The sequence below is a fragment of the Larus michahellis genome, chromosome Z (genome assembly GCF_964199755.1).
Source record: "Larus michahellis chromosome Z, bLarMic1.1, whole genome shotgun sequence".
In the NCBI taxonomy this organism is placed as follows: domain Eukaryota; kingdom Metazoa; phylum Chordata; class Aves; order Charadriiformes; family Laridae; genus Larus; species Larus michahellis.
Genome location: NC_133930.1, coordinates 52,585,680 through 52,603,549, shown reverse-complemented (window position 1 = coordinate 52,603,549; position 17,870 = coordinate 52,585,680). Strand labels below are relative to the sequence as shown.

The 17,870-nt window shown below is 45.4% G+C and overlaps 1 protein-coding gene and 1 long non-coding RNA gene across 2 annotated transcripts in view; one reads left to right on the top strand and one right to left on the bottom strand.

The window, feature by feature from the left end:
- Positions 1-11,512, bottom strand: part of SHB (SH2 domain containing adaptor protein B) — a 70,016-nt gene extending 58,504 nt beyond the window's left edge. The window contains exon 1 of the mRNA XM_074570121.1: positions 10,587-11,512. Coding sequence (XP_074426222.1) covers positions 10,587-11,168 — 582 coding nt within the window. The 5' untranslated portion in view covers positions 11,169-11,512. The remainder of the gene's footprint in view (positions 1-10,586) is intronic.
- Positions 11,513-11,567: 55 nt separating this feature from the next.
- LOC141736230 (uncharacterized) lies at positions 11,568-15,648 on the top strand. Its single transcript, XR_012584925.1, has 5 exons — positions 11,568-12,833; positions 12,923-13,252; positions 13,331-13,470; positions 15,004-15,113; positions 15,240-15,648. It is a non-coding gene; the product is annotated as an uncharacterized LOC141736230 (long non-coding RNA).
- The last annotated feature ends 2,222 nt before the right edge of the window (positions 15,649-17,870 follow it).

The following is a 17,870-nucleotide window of genomic DNA, read 5'->3' as shown; positions in this document are numbered from 1 at the left end:
GCTGCAAGAGGGCCACTCTTCAATACTATACTACAGCTGGAAGACCAGTAAAACAACCTGGATATATAAAAACAGCAACAGCTGCCTATTACCACAAGGCTTCTCTGGACTTAGTGCCAAAGACTGACCAATGACAGCACCCGCAACAATTTTCCTAATAACACAATGGTAGTGGAAAAGTCTGTATGATTAGCTTGTTCCACTGCACAGCTTAGGACTCACTGCCTTGCATTATCCTGGGTAGAAAGTCACTCCAGAACTCTCCACTCTCCAGTCTCGTGTTCAGCTTTACTGAAGCCTCTTGCACAGAGCAGACCGATATTATAGCCCAGCACTCAGCCCACAATGGACAAGGGAGAAACAATCCTAAAACAAACGTCACTCCCTGATGAGCCAGGATCCCTACATCACAGCTCAGGACTCCTAGCTGAAATTCCCCCTGAACTTGACGTTTCCTCCCTGTATGCCATCAGTGTTTCTTTGCCCATGCCAGATCAGCAGCTAAAATTACTTCAGGATTTAGCGGATACATATACCACCAAGCACCCTCAGAGTTATGGTGACAGCAAGCCCAACTCAACAGCACCTATGTTGCCTCCAACACTTTCCATCATCCTTGAAAGCCAGCTGGAAACTTGTCAGCAACATTTGTGTAGTGCAGCAAACACAGACAATACAAGTCACCCATTCCACAGAATCATAGAATAGTTTGGGTTTGCAGATGACACCAAGCTGATTGGTGCAGTTGACATGCCTGAGGGATGGGATGCCATCCCGAGGGACCCGTACAGGCTCAAGAAGTGGGCCCATGTGAATATCACGAGGTTCAACAAGGACAAGTGCAGGGTCCTGCACCTGGGTCAGGGCAAGCCCCGGTATCAATACAGGTTGGGGGAATGAAGAGATTGAGAACAGCCCTCTGGAGAAGGACTTGGGGGTACTGGTAGATGAAAAGTTGGACATGAGTGAAGAATGTGAACTTGCAGCCCAGAAGGCAAACTGTATCCTGGGCTGCATCAAAAGAACCATGGCCAGCCGGTTGAGGGAGGTGATTATGCCCCTCTACTCTGCTCTGGTGAGACCCTACCTTGAGTACCGCATCTAGCTCTGGAGTCCTCGGCACAGGAAATATACGGACCTGTTGGAGCAGGCCCAGATGAGGGCCACAAAAATGGTCAGAGAGTGGAGCACCTCTCATATGAGGACAGGCTGAGAGAGCTGGGCTTGTTCAGCCTGGAGAAGGAAGGCTCTGGGGAGACACACTCCTCCCGTAGTTCCATTCAGCAGCCTTTAGTCCACAGTCATAATGAAATATCATGTTATAAATTGTAAGTGGCTGAAGTCCCCCAGTAGTCACTATCACTCTCACACATAAACCCTGTGAAATCCTTTGGGAGTATAGCCACTGATAATCCAATATCCATATCCATGTCTCCACATGGAGACAACACAAGAATTCAGGCGTTAGTGGCTGACATAAATGTATTGAAATCAGATATAGAAACAAAGCAGCTCTGCAGGTTTTTTAAATCCAGACCAAACTGACTATAGCTATTTTTTAAAGTCATATATTAACAAGCAATTAACTTTAGGCTGGCCTTCCATACTGCCAATGGAAAACTTCCCAAGTACTTGCAGTACACTGCAACCATGAGTGGTTCTGTTAGTTTTTCAGTTAGAACTGGAAACTATGGTCAGGAAGTCCAAATTACTGGCTGGTAGCTGAGAGGGGAGCATCGAATATTGTCTGCCTGGACTTCAGTAAGGCCTTGGACTGCTGGGTCCAGTTCTGGGATCACCAGTACAAGAGAGACATGGACATACTCAAGAGAGTCCAGCTCTACAAAGGACATGGTGCACTTCAGGTACGAGGAAAGGCTGAGCGAGCTGCGACAATTCAGCAGGGATCTTATAAATGTGTACAAATAACTGAATGGGGCATGCAGAGAGGACTCCTCTGGTCAGTGGTACACAGCAGCAGGAGGCAATGGGCACAAATAAACACAGGAGCATGCATCTGAACATCAGGAAACACTTTTTCCACTGTGAAGGTGACTAAACACTGGTACAGGTTGCACAGAGAGATTGCGGAGTCTCCCTCCTTGGAAACATTCAAAAGCCATCTGGACATGGTCCTGGGCAACTGGATCTATGTGACCCTGCTTGAGCAGGGTAGGCCGGACAAGTCAATCTCCAGAGGTCCCTTCCAAACTCATACATTCTGCAATTCTGTGATTCTGTCCCTGAAGAAGAGGCTAAGCCCCTGGTGCCAATTTCAGTCATTACCAAATGTCTTCTGGTAACTATTTCAAAATGTGACTTTGAATACAGATGGGGAGACAAAAATTAATCACCAAGCTAAGACTAACTCTGCTCCAGAACTTGTACCAGCCACCTCTTATGCCATAGGACACTCAGAATACAGGTTGAAAAAACAGAAAAACACACACGCTAATTCTTATTGTCCAGGAATATGACAGGACACAACATTAAGATTGAAATGTCTACGATTACTGATGCAACCAAACAGATAATAGCTGGACAACACAAGGAAAGACAAACACAGGCACTTTTTAAAAGGAAAAAGTATTCCTTCAGAGTTTTTGCTTAGAACTTCTAACCTCATACCGAATATCCTATACCCCTTACACCTCTGTTCAAAAGGAATGAGTACTTTGTACCATGTAATGAGCCCAGAAATTAAGCACATGACAGCTCAGAACATGTGTTCCTAGCAGCAGTGTGGATCTCTTGGATTTGGGAAGATATCCCAGCACAGGAATACATCCATCTTGCATGCTCTCCTGTGAAGCAAGAGAGGGTACAAATGAAACAGTGGTGCAAGCATGCATTCTTGTTCATTGGGGGCCAAGTGAGCATGATTCATAGACATTAAATATACAGGTTGCATGGAAAGAGGTGGAAACAGGACAAAGGTCCACCGCCCTGCCCAGTTCCCCTGGGGCAGTTGTATTACAGCATTAGCCTTTTCAAGAATAAGGCTATGTGGAACATAGCCTTACTCCCAGTAAAGAGTTCAATAAGCACATCTTAGTTCAGAAGGGACATTGCAGCTTGGTGTATGAACTTGCCAAGCCAGTGTCCGTCATATTTGAGAAGATGTGACAGTCCGGTGAAGTTTCCACTAAATGGAAAAGGGGAAACATAATCCCCATTTTTAAAAAGGGTAAAAAAGGAAGACCTAGTGAACTACAGGCCAGTCAGTCTCACCTCTGTGCCCGGCAAGATCATGGAGCAGGTCCTCCTGGAAACTCTGCTAAGGCACATGGAAAATAAGGAGGTGATAGGTAGCAGCCAACATGGCTTCACTAAGGGCAAATCATGCCTGACAAATTTGGTAGCCTTCTATGACAGTGTTACAGCATTGGTGTATAAGGGAAGAGCAACTGAGATCATCTACCTGGATTGGTGCAAAGCATTTGACACTGTCCCACACAACACCGATGTCTCTAAATTGGAGAGACACAGATTTGGCTGATGAATCCCTTGATGGATAAGGAACTGGCTGGACAGTCACACTCAATGAGTTGCAGTCCACAGCTTAATGTCCAAGTAGAGGCCAGTGACAAGTGGTGTTCCTCAGGGGTCAGTACTAGGACTGGTACTGTTTAACGTCTTTGTTGGCAACAGGGTGTGGAATAATTACTAAAATAATCAAAAATACAGCACTGTTCACACATTAAGGAAAGGTATAAAATCAAAAGGCTTCTAAGGTAGAATACAGCCGCAGCTGGCATGCGAAGAATGCGCCCATCTGCAACTCCCTGTACAATATTCCTTGCAAAGCAACATGGGGGACAGAGCAGAACGTAACCTTCCATGGCCCTGCCCTGTGATATACAGCAGATATGGGAACGAGATGGTACTATGGAACCGATAAGCTGCATACCTGCTACCCTGAGCCAACAGTCTGTCGAATTTTGATGAAATGCTGTCCTTTGTGCGAACTTTGCTCATTATAATGTCATTATAATACCAAAACACACCTCCATCCCAAAGGATACCCGCCTCCAAGGTGCGACCACTCCTCCTTGAGTCTGCGCCCTGAATTTTTCGTAATCTATAGCTTTAAATGTGAAGCAAGAGAATTTTACACCAATTATAATAAAAGTATGTATGACTAAAGTCACTCAAACTCCACCTTGAAGGTAAAAAATAATATAAAAATAGTCCAAAGAAGGGGGGATATCAGGGAAGACACCATTGTGAACAAGTCAAGGAGGACTCCATCACAGACTGCCTTTGACTTCCGGGATCAGTCAACGGGCTGAGCCTTTCTTCCCCCTCATAGGGATGTCTTTGCATAAGACTTAGGCTATACCGAGTGCTTCCTCAGGAAACTTAGAAATCTCTCTAGAGAGTCTCTTTCCTATATTTATAGCCAGGCTGTGTTGTTTAGAACTTTGTCACACATTTTGTATAATTAATAATACTTTTATTTGCACGTGCTTTGCAGACAGTGCATTTATCACCAGCAACCATAAGAACCTATATATCTGTTGCTTAAATAAACTGCACTGTTTAAGTAGATAGTCATTTTGGTTTCTCATCGAACATGACCAAAGACTTGAGGGTGGCCGTGCTAGTTCATGAGCATGACTACACTGAAGGTGCAGTCCACTGTTAGTGTATCCGGAATCGTAACAGTTTAATATATTAAACGCAACTGGACTGATAGTGCTGAATTGGGCACCATTCAGAATTTAAACCTAGCCACAGCTAGCCTCCCACCTTGGTGAGGAGTGTTAGAACACAAGGGGGTTTATTTTCTGCCAAAACCACTTTGCCCCTTAACACAACACAGGGACAGTTGGACTGAATGCACCCTCAGCAAGTCTGGTGACAACACAAAGCTCTGTGGAGCAGTTGACATGCTGCAGGGAAGCGATGCCATCCAGAGGTTCCTGGACAGGCTTGAGAGGTGGGCCCATGTGAACCTCATGAAGTTCAACAAGGCCAAGTGCAAGGTCCTGAACCTGGGTCATGGCAATCCCATGGACAAATAGAGGCTGGGTGGAGAATGGCTTGAGAGCAGCCCTGAGGAGAAGGACTTGGGGGTGTTGGTGGACGAGAAGCTCAACATGAATTGGCAATGGGTGCTCACAACCCAGAAAGACAACTGCATCCGGGGCTGCATCAAAAGAAGCGTGGCCAGCAGGTCAAGGGAGGTGATTCTGCCCCCCTGCTCCACTCTGGTGAGACCCCACCTGGAGTACTGCATCCAGGTCAGACCCCCCAAAACAAAAGAAGGGCCATGAAGGTGATCAGAGGGGTGAAGCACCTCGTCTATCAAGACAGAGTGAGAGAGCTGGGGTTGTTCAGCCTGGAGAAGAGAAGGCTCCAAGGAGACCTTATAGCAGCTTTCCAGTATCTGAAGGGGGCCTACAAGAAAGGTGGAATGAGACTTTTCACAAGGGTGTGTAGTTATAGGACTAACAGGATAATGGTTTTAACCTGGAAGAGAGTAGATTTAGATTAGATATTAAGAAGAAATTCTTTACTGTGAGAGTGGTGAGGCACTGGAACAGGTTGCCCAGGGAAGTTGTGGATGCCCCATGCCTGGAAATGTTCAAGACCAGGTTGGGATGGACCCTCGTCTAGTGGGAGGTGTCTCTGCCCGTGGCAGGGGGATTGGAACTAGAAAGTCTTTAAGGTTCCTTCCAACCTAAACCATTCTATGATTCTATGACAAATCAGTCCTCTCGCTTGAATCCTCATTTCTCACAGTAACTGAGGTACTTTTCTTTCAATTGTTTGGATCTGGTTACTGCAAGGGTATACACATAATACACTCTTCCAGAAGACTACCACTCCCTCTCACAATCTCCGTGTGTCCAACTGCTTTGTACTGCTTCCTGATAGCCTTTCTCTACTTGGATCTCTGTGTTCAAGAGTCTAAAAATTTGGATGGTTCTCAGAGCTGAGACTGTCCCAAGTTGTGCAATAAACTGCAGATGCCAGGCATACTTGTAACTGGACAGCCTACCACATCACTTTGAACAGCCCCAAAGTCACTAAGACTCCACAGGCTCAGGTAATAACTGAATGTCTTCTGATTCATAAGACTGTGATAGTCTCTTAATCATGAGACAGGCATACACGGGAAAACGCATTTCTAGCTGCGTCATAGCAACATGGGATACATGGAAAAAATGCATCTTGTTGCCTTTATGTGTGGCCTTGCCCAAGCCATCCATGCAGGTTCACAGACCAGTGGTGACCGGTATCTTTTTCTTGAGACCTTTGACTCAGAGGTAGAACTATATGCCTATGGGAACCACATGCAGGGAGGAAGACTGCTTCCAAGTTGAACCAATTGTAAAGTGTGGCAGCTTGACATCCTGCTGCAATGGATTAAACATGGGAATAAGACACAGACTTACATTTGTAGTTTAGGATCTCTAGAAACCATATACTTTGATATAAATAACCCAAACGCTGCTTAGACATCTTTCAAGTGTTTTCTCAGTGCACCTCGAAATACCAGCTGCAGGACTCTGGTAAATACACCTGACTTGTTCTCACTTGCAAGACCAACTAAAATTTAGACCTTCCATATACAGAAGTAACACAAACATCTTCTCAGTGTTTACCTAAGAGGTTTTCATTATACACAGTTATTAATAATATCCCATGGAGCCTAAGCACTTTTATGCAAGACCTTAAAAGTTAAAACAGCATTTCCACAGTCTATTGCAATGTCAGAATGGTACTTGTTTCTTACATAATGGGGTGAAAGCTTTCAAGACAAACCACTTTAGCCCTCGTGCTTAGCAAGCAGCTAGATCTCTGCACCACACACTTCTGAGGTGGATCCCATGGAAACAAAGGGTTTGGGTTTTTTTCTTATAAAAGTCTAGAATTCACACATAGACATTGTTTTCAGATCTCTGTAAATCAAGTCTGCAAATACACTGCCCTGAACAGTTTCTTGCCTGATTGCTGCTGCCACACAACATTTACTTGCTTTTGTACTGGATCAGCTCTGCCTGTGCAGAACTGAGCTATTGTCTACAGCATCAATTATGTCCTGTGGAAATCGATCCTGCAACTTGCAGTGTCTTCTGCATTCAACATCCAGAATTGCAGCTCAGTTCTGCCTCCACTGCACAGGAGTGCAAAACGCTACTCATGAAATAATTATCTTTTAAAGGACAAGTACGCTACAATCCCAGGTTTTAAATCCTAAGAATATGATACAGTTGCTCGTTGAATAGTGTTTCAGGTTTTTCAGCTGCAAAGCCAGGCAGAGAAACGTTTAGGCTCAAAAAAGTGTAACAGGTGAGAAAATACAAGTATCCTTTCACACTGACACTTTCCCCTCAACTATTACTCCTGTCATGGATTTACACACACCACACAATGCCACGTAGAGGAGAGTCACTCAGGAAGAATTCAAATTGTTCTTTTAGTTCACCAAGTGGTTTGTCTATTGTGCTGATGCTAACCCAAGTCTCACATTTATTCTTACACAAACACAGTAGCCGCCAGGTTGTGCCAGCATATAGCTACATTGTTCTGGCTTGCCTACACTCATTTGTTTGCCACAGGAAAGATAAGAAGCTAACATCTCCCAGGCCAGTACTAAAGATGGAGGCCGGTAATTTCTTACGTTGTTCTGGCTTGCCTACACTCATTCGTCTGCCACAGAAGAGCTAAGTAGTTACCATCTCCCAGGCCAGCACTAAAGATGGAAGACAGTTTCTTATCCTCCATGCTGGAACTGAGCTCCTTACACCATGAATTCTAACATAGCCTGCTCTCCTTTGTTTGAAGATAAGCATCACTGTTAAAGCCCCAAAACCTGCCTGATTGTACTACCTAAATAAAAAAATCCACCCACCAATTTGAATTCAAAGAGATCAGGCAATGATGACTCTCCCTTGGGCATCTGTTGTAGAGGTTAGTCACCTCATTATTAAAGAAGCATGGCAATTTGGGTTTCTCTGCTTCAACTTCAGTTGGTACTTCTACCTCTACACATCAAAGCTTCCTGAACCCCAGGTATATTACATGTCTGTGGTTACTTTTACAGCCTGTGCCTGGAATCTTGCAAAATACAATCATGCCTAACATTGCTTTTAATCTCCATCTCTTTTACTTCCTGAATCAGCTAGTCTATAATTTTTTTCCTGGGAATTTTAACTAACTAGTCTGTCATTATTCATACTTCGCCATTTGTCCTTTATATGTAACCACACCAAGCAAGCACCTTCCTGAACCTCCTTTCCATTCTAGTAACTCTTTCAAGCTTAACACACAACTGAGCTCTTCAGCTAAATCTTTGCTGATGACCAATCTCAAAAGTTATAAAATTGCTCACTGAATTTGTTGAAAACCATACTTCTCAACTAACACATAAAGGAAAACAGCACTAGATCCTTGTACATCAATAAGAAAAAACTGAGGTGCAAACACTATTGGATGGTTAAACAGTAACATACTTCTACAATGACAGACCTATATGGCAACTAGATCTTTTTTCATTTCTAAGGTACTTACTAGTTTAAGCTATGCTACTCACAGATTTTTCCCCCCTCTGTGTTTTTAACATTTCTATCAACTCTCCTGAATGTCAGACCTCTATTTTTTTTGACACCACTTTATTGTCCCCTCTACTATATCCTTACAGAAATCCATTTCCACTAGCTCTATTTGCCACTGACCTAGACACACCATGTTAACTAAATTCCACATTTTTTCTCCTCAATGAAAGGTATAGGAGAGAAACAGTTCTCTGCCTGCCCACTACTACCACTGTTTACCAGGTTTACCTGTGAGACTTTACATTTCAGGGCTGTGAAATGAAAGAGAAATAAAAGGAAATAACACAATTAAACAAAAGGCAAGCTATGTAGCTCCTCACAACCAAATTCTGTTGAGGCTGGGGGCAGGCACACTTACCTTTAGAGGTGTAGGGACAACTTTATTTCTCAGATATGTTAAGATTTCCTACTTGTCACATATAGTTCTCTCTCTCAAAAAAGGAAAGAATATAACTATGGCGTGAGTTTTCTGTATCTTTTTTTAAAAAATTGTGGGCTGCTCATTCAAAACAGCAGCACACAGATTTATGACAACACAAAGTAGCAGGTTTCATAGCAACAGATGTAGCTTCTGCTTTGAGAATTGCTTCAGTAGGGTCTAAAATTGAAAGCTAATTAAAAAAAATAAAAATCATGCCCTATAAAAAAGAAAAGAATAGCAGTTGCACATGGAAGCATTTTGCCCTAAGCAGTTATTTTCTCTGAAATATGAAGTTGCTGAAAGTATATGCCTAAGAGCAGATACATGGTATCAAACCAAGCAATTGAAAGAAGACTGAACATACTGAGACTGTAACATAGACTAACTTTAATGAATCACTTCCATGACAGAAGTTGCTTCCAGCCAGGAACTACACCTAAAATGACAGACAATGTAATAAATTCTAGACTTTTAATGTGGTATCACCTCACCATCACAAGCTGGTTGATTTGGAATTCCACCTAGAAAGGATATCATTTATCAAGTTGTCATGGAAATATGTCACTACTCAGTGCAATCATGTTACATATCTAAACACATACACACAGATCATTTAAATTGATAACATTCAGCACATACTTAGAATTCCTGTGATGTGACTATTAAACTGAAGTTGTAAATTCCAATTTACAAACTGGAGAAATATTATTTATTATGAAAAAACTCAACTATACCGACAGGACCAGCAGACATAGGGGGATATGTACTGTGCTTACAAAATAATTAACACTACTTCCCTCTGCAAAGCTTCCCAGCTGTAAACCATGTTCCTGAGCCCAGCGCTTTCCAGCGTCTACAGTATTCTCTTAATATTTGTAGAGAAGGACCAGAAAAAGATAGGAGAACATTTGCAACTGAGCCAGTAGATAAAGAGTTTGTTTCGGGTATCTGCCAGTTGGAAACACAGTTATCATGGAAGTTGTGATGCTGTCGCAACACAGGAGTTTGAACTATTTCACCTTTGACACTAAACTAGGAAGCAAACAAGTTATTACTGAACACGTGACAAATTCTCTCCTTAAAAACAGGTGGTCTGACTTGAGATAGCATCAGATTTTTCATTTATTTATTTATTTATATATGACTGCTCCATACCACATACAATGGGGCTGAGACCGCAACTTTGGGTCACAAGCACGGAGCTTCTCAAGTGACCCCAGGCCTCCCCAAACACCTTCTCAAAGGCTAACATCCTATTCTGCAGCACCATACCAACCCAAGAGCCTTGGTACCAGTCATGAGGCCGGCACTGCACTGTGCTCCAGAGCAGGGCTAGGCTCACCTGCAAACCTGCCCCATCAGAAGGGAGGTGAGTTTGAAAGCCCAGAGGACAGGGCACAACCACTTCAGGTGCCAGCCTTGCACAAACCCTGCCTGCCCTGGGATATTAAAAAGGGCCAGGCCACCCAGTGAAGCATGATGGAGACCAGTGTCTGCTCTAGGAAGCAGTCCCCTCACCAAAAAACCTTCCAGGGGCTTACATAGTCCTAGCCCTAATACCTAGTCTGTGGGTGTGGGAACAGGAGCACAACACTTACTTTATCTTTCATGGCAGAGGGGACAGAGGTCACCAGCTGCTTGGAGCCCCTGCTGAGCTTCTTGCCTGTGCCATCGCTGCCACTACCGCTCTCTACCTTGATAAGCCGGTGCTTGGGAGAGATGTACTTCACGTCAGGTGGTGTCACTGGACGGCGTTCGCTGTGGCTGCGAAAGAGGTGCGGGGAGCCGGCTGCACAGGTGGTGGGGGGCATGGCGCAGCACGACGAGGAGGAGAAAGCCTTTGGGGCCGCCTCGCCCAGGTCCTCGGGCACGGAGTAGTCTGGGCGGCACATGGCACGCAACTTGCGCAGGGACGAGCCAGGCCCGCTGTAGGGGTCCTCGAAGTCACGGTCTTTCTGGGCACGGTAGGCACGGAGCAGGTCACTGGTGTCGTCGCGCAGGCAGCGGTGCGGAAAGCCCGGCGAGGTGTGGTGGTGACGGTGGAGGTGCGGCGGCCCGTCGGGGCGGGGCACGCTGCCGGCACTGTTGCACTTCTCTCGGTAGTCGGGCCGCGGAGGCTGCGGCGGGCTCTTGGTCTTGTTGTTGCCCAGGCTGAAGTACTTGTTCAGCCATTTGGCCATCGTCTCTTCCGGCCGCGGCCTCTCAGCACCGCGCGCTGCCCCCGGCGCCCCGCGCGCCACACGCACTCTCCGCCGCCGGCCGCATGGAGAAGCGGGACGGCGGGGCGGGCCAGCCGCCCCCCTCCGCGCACACGCCCCTACCGCTCCCAACGACTGGAAGGGCCCTGCTTAGCTCCCCCCTCCCCGGCGGGAAGGAACCGTTCCCGACCCGCTCCAGGCGCTCGACACAGCTCCGCGCCCTCCCCCGGGGCTCTCGCGAGGGCAGCCCCGGCTCCTCCGCGCTTACGGCGCAGCCCGGACTGACCTCAGCACGCACCGGGCAAGCGAGAGACGCGTCTGCACGCAGGCCCGGCCGCCGGGGCCCGCCCACCGCCGCGGCCGGGGCGGGGGGAGCCGGGCGGGGCCGGGCCAGGTGCCGGCGGGCGGTGGCTGTGCCGTGCGCTCCGCCCCGGCCGGAAGGAGGCGGGCCGACCAGCCGCTCGATGTCCGCAGGGTGTGTCCTCCGGTGCTCATGGTTGTCTCCGCGTAAGGCCTGGGAGGGACAGGGCGAGCAGCAGCCGCCGCCAGCGTCTCCGGGGAGCGGGGAAGCGTCCGTACGGCCTCTTCCTGTGCTCCGCGGCAGAAAGGAGGTGGTGCTGGGCCAAGGCTTCCGCTCTGCGTTCGTGAACTGTCGGGGGAGCGGAGCCGCCGCTGTGAGGATGCCGGAGGCACAAGTGCCTTTCCCTTCCTAGCTGGTCTGAGGTTCAGGGGCTTCTGTCTGTCCCACAGCCTGTCCTCTGGAGTGGCCGGGACACCTGCAGCTAGGGGGATGCGGTCTCAGCCACTGTCGGCGTAGTTTGAGCTCTGGCTATTCTAGCACTGCTCCCTGCATGTCCCCCTCCCTTCCCCTCAGTGGGGTCGTGCGTCTTCAGCTGGGCCCAGCTCACAGCAAGCCCTGTGGTTGGCTAGGGCTGATGATAAGTAAACAGGATATTGAGTATTTTGTTGTTAGGTGCCTTTGCCTTGTGTGTTCCTAGGTAAGGGCTACCTGCTAATCAAATGCAGAGATGATACCTGTGTGGGTCATGCTGCTCAGCCTGCATGTTGCCAGGAGGGTTTGGCATTTTCTGGACCACCATAGTTGTGACCAGTTAGTATTGCTCTTTTTATCTTTCTCCATCTGCCCAAACATAAACATCTACTATAGTAGGTTTTCTCAAGTTCTTTCTGCCCAGCTGTCTAACTTGAACCTTTAGTCACGTTTTGCAGTGCTGCTTATAATGATTTGGGAGAGGAACCTATTCTTATATTCTCTTTTTATATTCAGAATAGGGGAGGGGAAAGAAGAGAAACCCTATATCTATTTGTCATTACAAGTTACCTGTTGCCTGTTACATTTTGGCAAACACCTGTGTAGTGCCCTGTTGGCGCTGTTGAAACACAACATCAGAGTCATACCTGTAGTGTATTTTACACAGCCATTCCCGGGCATGAATTCTGAGGGCAGAATGGAGTCGGTTATCTTCACTACTTAAAGATGGATTGGATTTTCACATGAAGGTCTTATCTGTTTTTAGGACCATTTTAACCTTGCTTTTAGCTCCACATTCTCTATAGGAGGCCTTGTCCCAGCTTGAATGCAAAGGAATGCCTTGAGTTTGGTCATTATCACGCAGGTTCCTTAAGGTAAGTGTGTCCGTATGTTTTAGTGACCTCCTGAGAGCTGAGTTCCTCCACTATGAATACAGAGTTTAATTATAATTCCTTCCTGGCAGGAATTCCTGCAGCATTGCCATCAGCTTGTGTGGAAAGGAGGATAGGACGCCCCCTTTACTGGCTTGGGCAACTGGAAATTGTAAAAAATTGGAAATTGGTTTTACATCCTTAGTGCTGTTCTACCATCTCTGCTTGGCATGTTCATCCTGTCCGACTTTAGATTTTTTTTCAGAGCAACTTCTCAGCCTGAGTCTGAGAAGTGTCCTGTTTCTTGGCTGGCCTAGTACCATGGTATTTCAGGGGGTTGCAAGACTCCAAACAGTTGCTGTTTCTAGGAATGGCATGCTCTAGGCCCTTTATGCAAGGGTGAGCTTTTGCCCTGAAGCAAGGTGAGTTTCAGTTTCTTTAAAACTTGAAAGATCTCATTACCCGGAAGTCTAGCAGGTCCCTAATTTCTGTTGTGCCAGTCTTTCCATCAAGAATTTGTCTCCAGCATGGAGGCATGGGAGGAGCAGGAAGCACTCCAAACTCAATCAACACTGTCCCTTGTGGCGTAATGAGGAACTACATCTTCTCTACTGCATTGATGGGCAGCTTGGAGTGACAGGTAAGCAAAATGATGCCAATGCAGGGCAGCTTCTGTAATATTTCTCTTAATTTATCTACCACGAAATCTCAGCAATGTGGGAGGATAGGAAAGATGGAGGTACTGGAAAACCCCAGGAAAAGCCAAACTCGGATAATACCTATGAACGAAAAGAGAAGAATCTGCAAGACAGGCAAAGCAGAGAAATGATATTGACATTTCTATTGCCTCTGGAGCATGCCAGTCACAGAGATTGTTCCAACCTGAGTCTGCAAGGACCACAGCACTCTTGGATGTGCACAGGCTGCTTTCCAACCCCAGTCTGCTCATGCAGGTTATATCTGCACTTAAAGTGCTCACAGTCCCTGCTCTGCGTCATTTTCACATGGCTTTTTTGGATGAACCAGGCTTCATCTTTTCAGAGCTTTGACTGGGGTTTTGAGTTCTGGTTGGTTGATTTCTGGCATTTATTTTTTTACCAAACATAGGGACAGAGGAGTAGTGGTGAAAGAGAACTTTCTTAAAACTTCTCTGTGAAATAAAAAATCCTAAAATGTTACAATTTGAATTGAACATCTGCTTCTGCTGGGTCTGCATCTCTTGAAGTAGAAGTGCCAGGAGAGGCTTTGCAAATTGTTCCAACTTACAGAATGAGTAATAAAGAGATCCTTATCTCCAGTGAGACCAAAGAAAGAGTGGGCTGCAAGCGCACATTCTTGGCTTGTGTCCAGCTTTTCATCCAGCAGTACCCCCAAGTCCTTTTCTGCAGGGCTGCTCTCTATCGCGTCATCCCCCAGCCTGTATTGATAATGAGGATTGTCCTGACCCAAGTGTAGAACCTTGCACTTGGCCTTGTTGAATTTCATAAGGTTTGCTCAGGCCCACCTCTCTAGCTCATCCAGGTCCCTCTGGATGACATCCCGTCCCTCTGGCATGTCAACCGCACCACTCAGCTTGGTGTCACTGGCAAACTTGCTGAGGGTGCACTTGATCCCACTGTCTAAATCATTGATGAAGATATTGAACAGCACCGGTCCCAGTACGGATCCCTGAGGGACACCACTTGTCACCGCTCTCCATCTGGACATCGAGCCATTGACCACTACCCTCTGGATGCGACCATCTGGCCAGTTCCTTATTCACCAAACAGTCCACCCATCAAATACATATCTCTCCAGCTTAGAGAGAAGGATGTTGTGGGGGACCATGTCAAAGGCCTTGCAGAAGTCCAGATAGTTGATATCTGTTGCTCTTCCCTTGTCCACTGATGCAGTCACTCCATTGTAGAAAGCCACCAGGTTGGTCAGGCAGGACTTGCCCCTGGTGAAGCCATGCTGGCTGCCTTGAATCATCTCCCTGTCCTCCATGTGCTTTGGCATAGATTGTAGGAGGATCTGTTACATGATCTTCCCAGACACAGAGGTGAGGCTGACATGTCGGTAGTGCTTAACTGAAGTGCTTAATCCAGGTTTGCCACTTGATGCTGTCTTGAAATATAACTCTAAATATATCCATAAAGTATCATTCCTAACCCTACAATGAATTTGATTTCAGATTCCTCCTTTTCCCCCAACAAAAAATTGTGTCCTGGCTGTGTTCCATTTGTTCACTCAAACCAGAGTTGATAACTTATCAGAGAACTGCAGCAGGCCAAGATGTAGCAGGTGAGGGAAAACAAGAACAAGTGGACAGGGTGGTATATCTGCTGAACTCTAGCATGAGGGCAGACCAGCATGGCTAACGGAAAGGCATGGTCTGCGTCCATGCTGCACCTTTTTTCTCCTCAACAGGACTTCTGCCCACAGGCCACTGGAAAGCTGACTGACTACATGTCCAATAGCAGAGCAGTAGTCGCTGGGCTTGTGAGTCTGCTTGCTGTCTGTCACAAAGGAGATTTTGAGAGGATTATAATGTGGGGCTGGATTCTGGAGCCCCACAGAGACTCCTGGCAAAGACCTCCCTACTAGAACTCCTGGAAAAATCATCATATAGGTGAGTCACCAGTGACTGAATCCAGCTTTGATGGACAACTCTTGCCACTGAAATGAACAGGAAAGAATCAGTATATTTATCTTTCAAGACTGCAACTTGGAAGACCCTTTAACATGTTAACTACTTTGTTTTTCACCCTTTCACATGCTCCCTTATGAAATGTCACTTTGTCTTTTACACTGACTCAATAAAATGTCATTGTTGGGGTACCAGATCTTAATAACTTTTGAATTCCTGCTCCTGAGTCCAGGCAGTTATTATCCAAGAGTTACAGGGGTCCCGTTTTGCTTGTTACACCTATAATTAAATCCCAAGTATGCGCATATTTAACACACCAGTGGAACTGCTATTGAATCATCTCCCAAATATCTGGCTGGATTCTGTTAGCCATGGGACAACATGATTGGATGCCACATTTAGTTAAACACAATAGACAAATATTTCAAATGGTTTTCACCACTATGAATCACTTTTCAAAGTGATTTGTTATGTCAAAAGTAACTCCATTTCTGACTGAGCTGCCACAACTCCCTTAACTCCTCCTCAGGCTCCAGTGTTCTTTTCACGCTGCCTCCATTTTGTTTAGCTGAAAAAGCTGGGAGAATGTTCATGAAAAAAACCTGTCTTGGTTGCAAAAAAGTTAGAATGTTCCTACATTATCTGATTAGCCTAAGCCAATCAAGGATGATTCACAGAGAAGATTTAGCCAGTCATAGAATCAGGGCAGATACCTCTAGGGCACTAAAAGTAAAATGTAATTGTTTTATACTTTTTGTTTTGGTTTTAGAAGATAGCTGCTGTATATATGCTGTTCATGATTGGCCTCATTGGCCCAGAGACCACAGCACAACACGCTTGTATTAGACATTGTTGCTCATTGACAATTGTCATGGTATGGGCTGGGCTGGCCGCTACACGAAGGACAGATGTTCTCTTTTAATCTCTTTCTCCCTTCCCAGGAGAGAAGACTTACGGGTTGAAAAGAAAACTAAAATTACTTTCATGAAATATTAATAATCAAATAAAAAGATAATAATATTAATAAGAAAATAATGAAATATACACAATACATCTACAAAACCAGTACTGAGCTCTCAGGATGATGATCACGTTGCCAGCAGGCACTGGGAAAATTCCAGACTGTGCTCAGCGATGGATTCTGGATCTCGATTCAGAAATACATGGATTGGAATCAAAGGCAGCTGAATAGACAGAGTCCTCTTCAGATGCTGACCGTTAAAGAAAGAGGATGACCCCTTTGATCCCTCAGCTTTTATACTAAGCATGATGCAGATGGGGTGGAATACCTCGTTGGTCAGTTTTGGGTCACTTGTCCTGTCTGCTCCTCCCCACTCCTCACTCTTCTGACTCCAGTCCTACAGTGTGGCACATAACAAAGTTACCTGACCTTAGTAAAATTACTGAAAAGAAAATTACTTCTGACCTACCTCAAATCAGGACAACAATATTCTGAGAGACATACGTGGCTTAAGTCTCATAATCTTTCTTGACCTGTCTTGTTGCACACCATTGCTACAGTCTGAGAAAATTTGAAATGAGCTTTTCTCATCTCACAAGAAGTTCCTCCTTGTCCTTATCAGCGCACAAAGAACTGGATACCAGAGAAAGTATTTTAGATCCTGTTTCTCCACCTGATAACAATGTTAATTTTGGAAATAGCTTCATAGAAAACCGGGAGAAAATCTTGAAAACTTCTTTTAGAGAAGCCTAAAAGCAGGTTGATTTAACAGAATATATTGTTTTGAAGTCTTTCACATCTTTAAAGGCATTTTTTTTAAAGACTTAATGAGTCTCAAACTCCTTTGGTAAAAAATGCACAATACAGATGAGGTATTTTGTGGTTACTTGTAAGAGAAAACAGAAAGCCCTCTTGATTTTGAAAGGCTATCTCTAATGTATCTTAAAAAGGACAGTGACCTGCGTGAATGATATGCTAAACATTACCAGAGGAAACGTGTCCTTGGATTATTCCCATTCTTCTGTAATTTATTTCTATATCAGAGGCTCAGTTGTAGCTCAAGTGAATGGAGACAATGAAGGAAAGCTGCACAAGTTCTTCCATGTACCGAATATCCCACCTAGTCTGTTTGAGTTGTTACTATTTGGCCTCTAATAAATGACTTTGCATGGCACTATCCACTGGAACTCAGTGAACTGGCAGAGACTCATTTAGCTCTTATTGCTCATTCTTCTAAAGAAACCTCTGAAAAATTGTCAGGTTTTTCTAGTCAAAGGAAAAATCCTGTTGCTGGCTGTAGTCTGGAGCATTAGATAAATTAGAAGCTGCTTTTGGGACTGAAGTGTCAGGAGAAGAATAAGAAATAGAAGAATACCATGGAAGATGTGATACATAGCGATTAAGTAACAAGAGAAAACAGGAGAGGCTGAAATGCAACAAAGTTTCATGA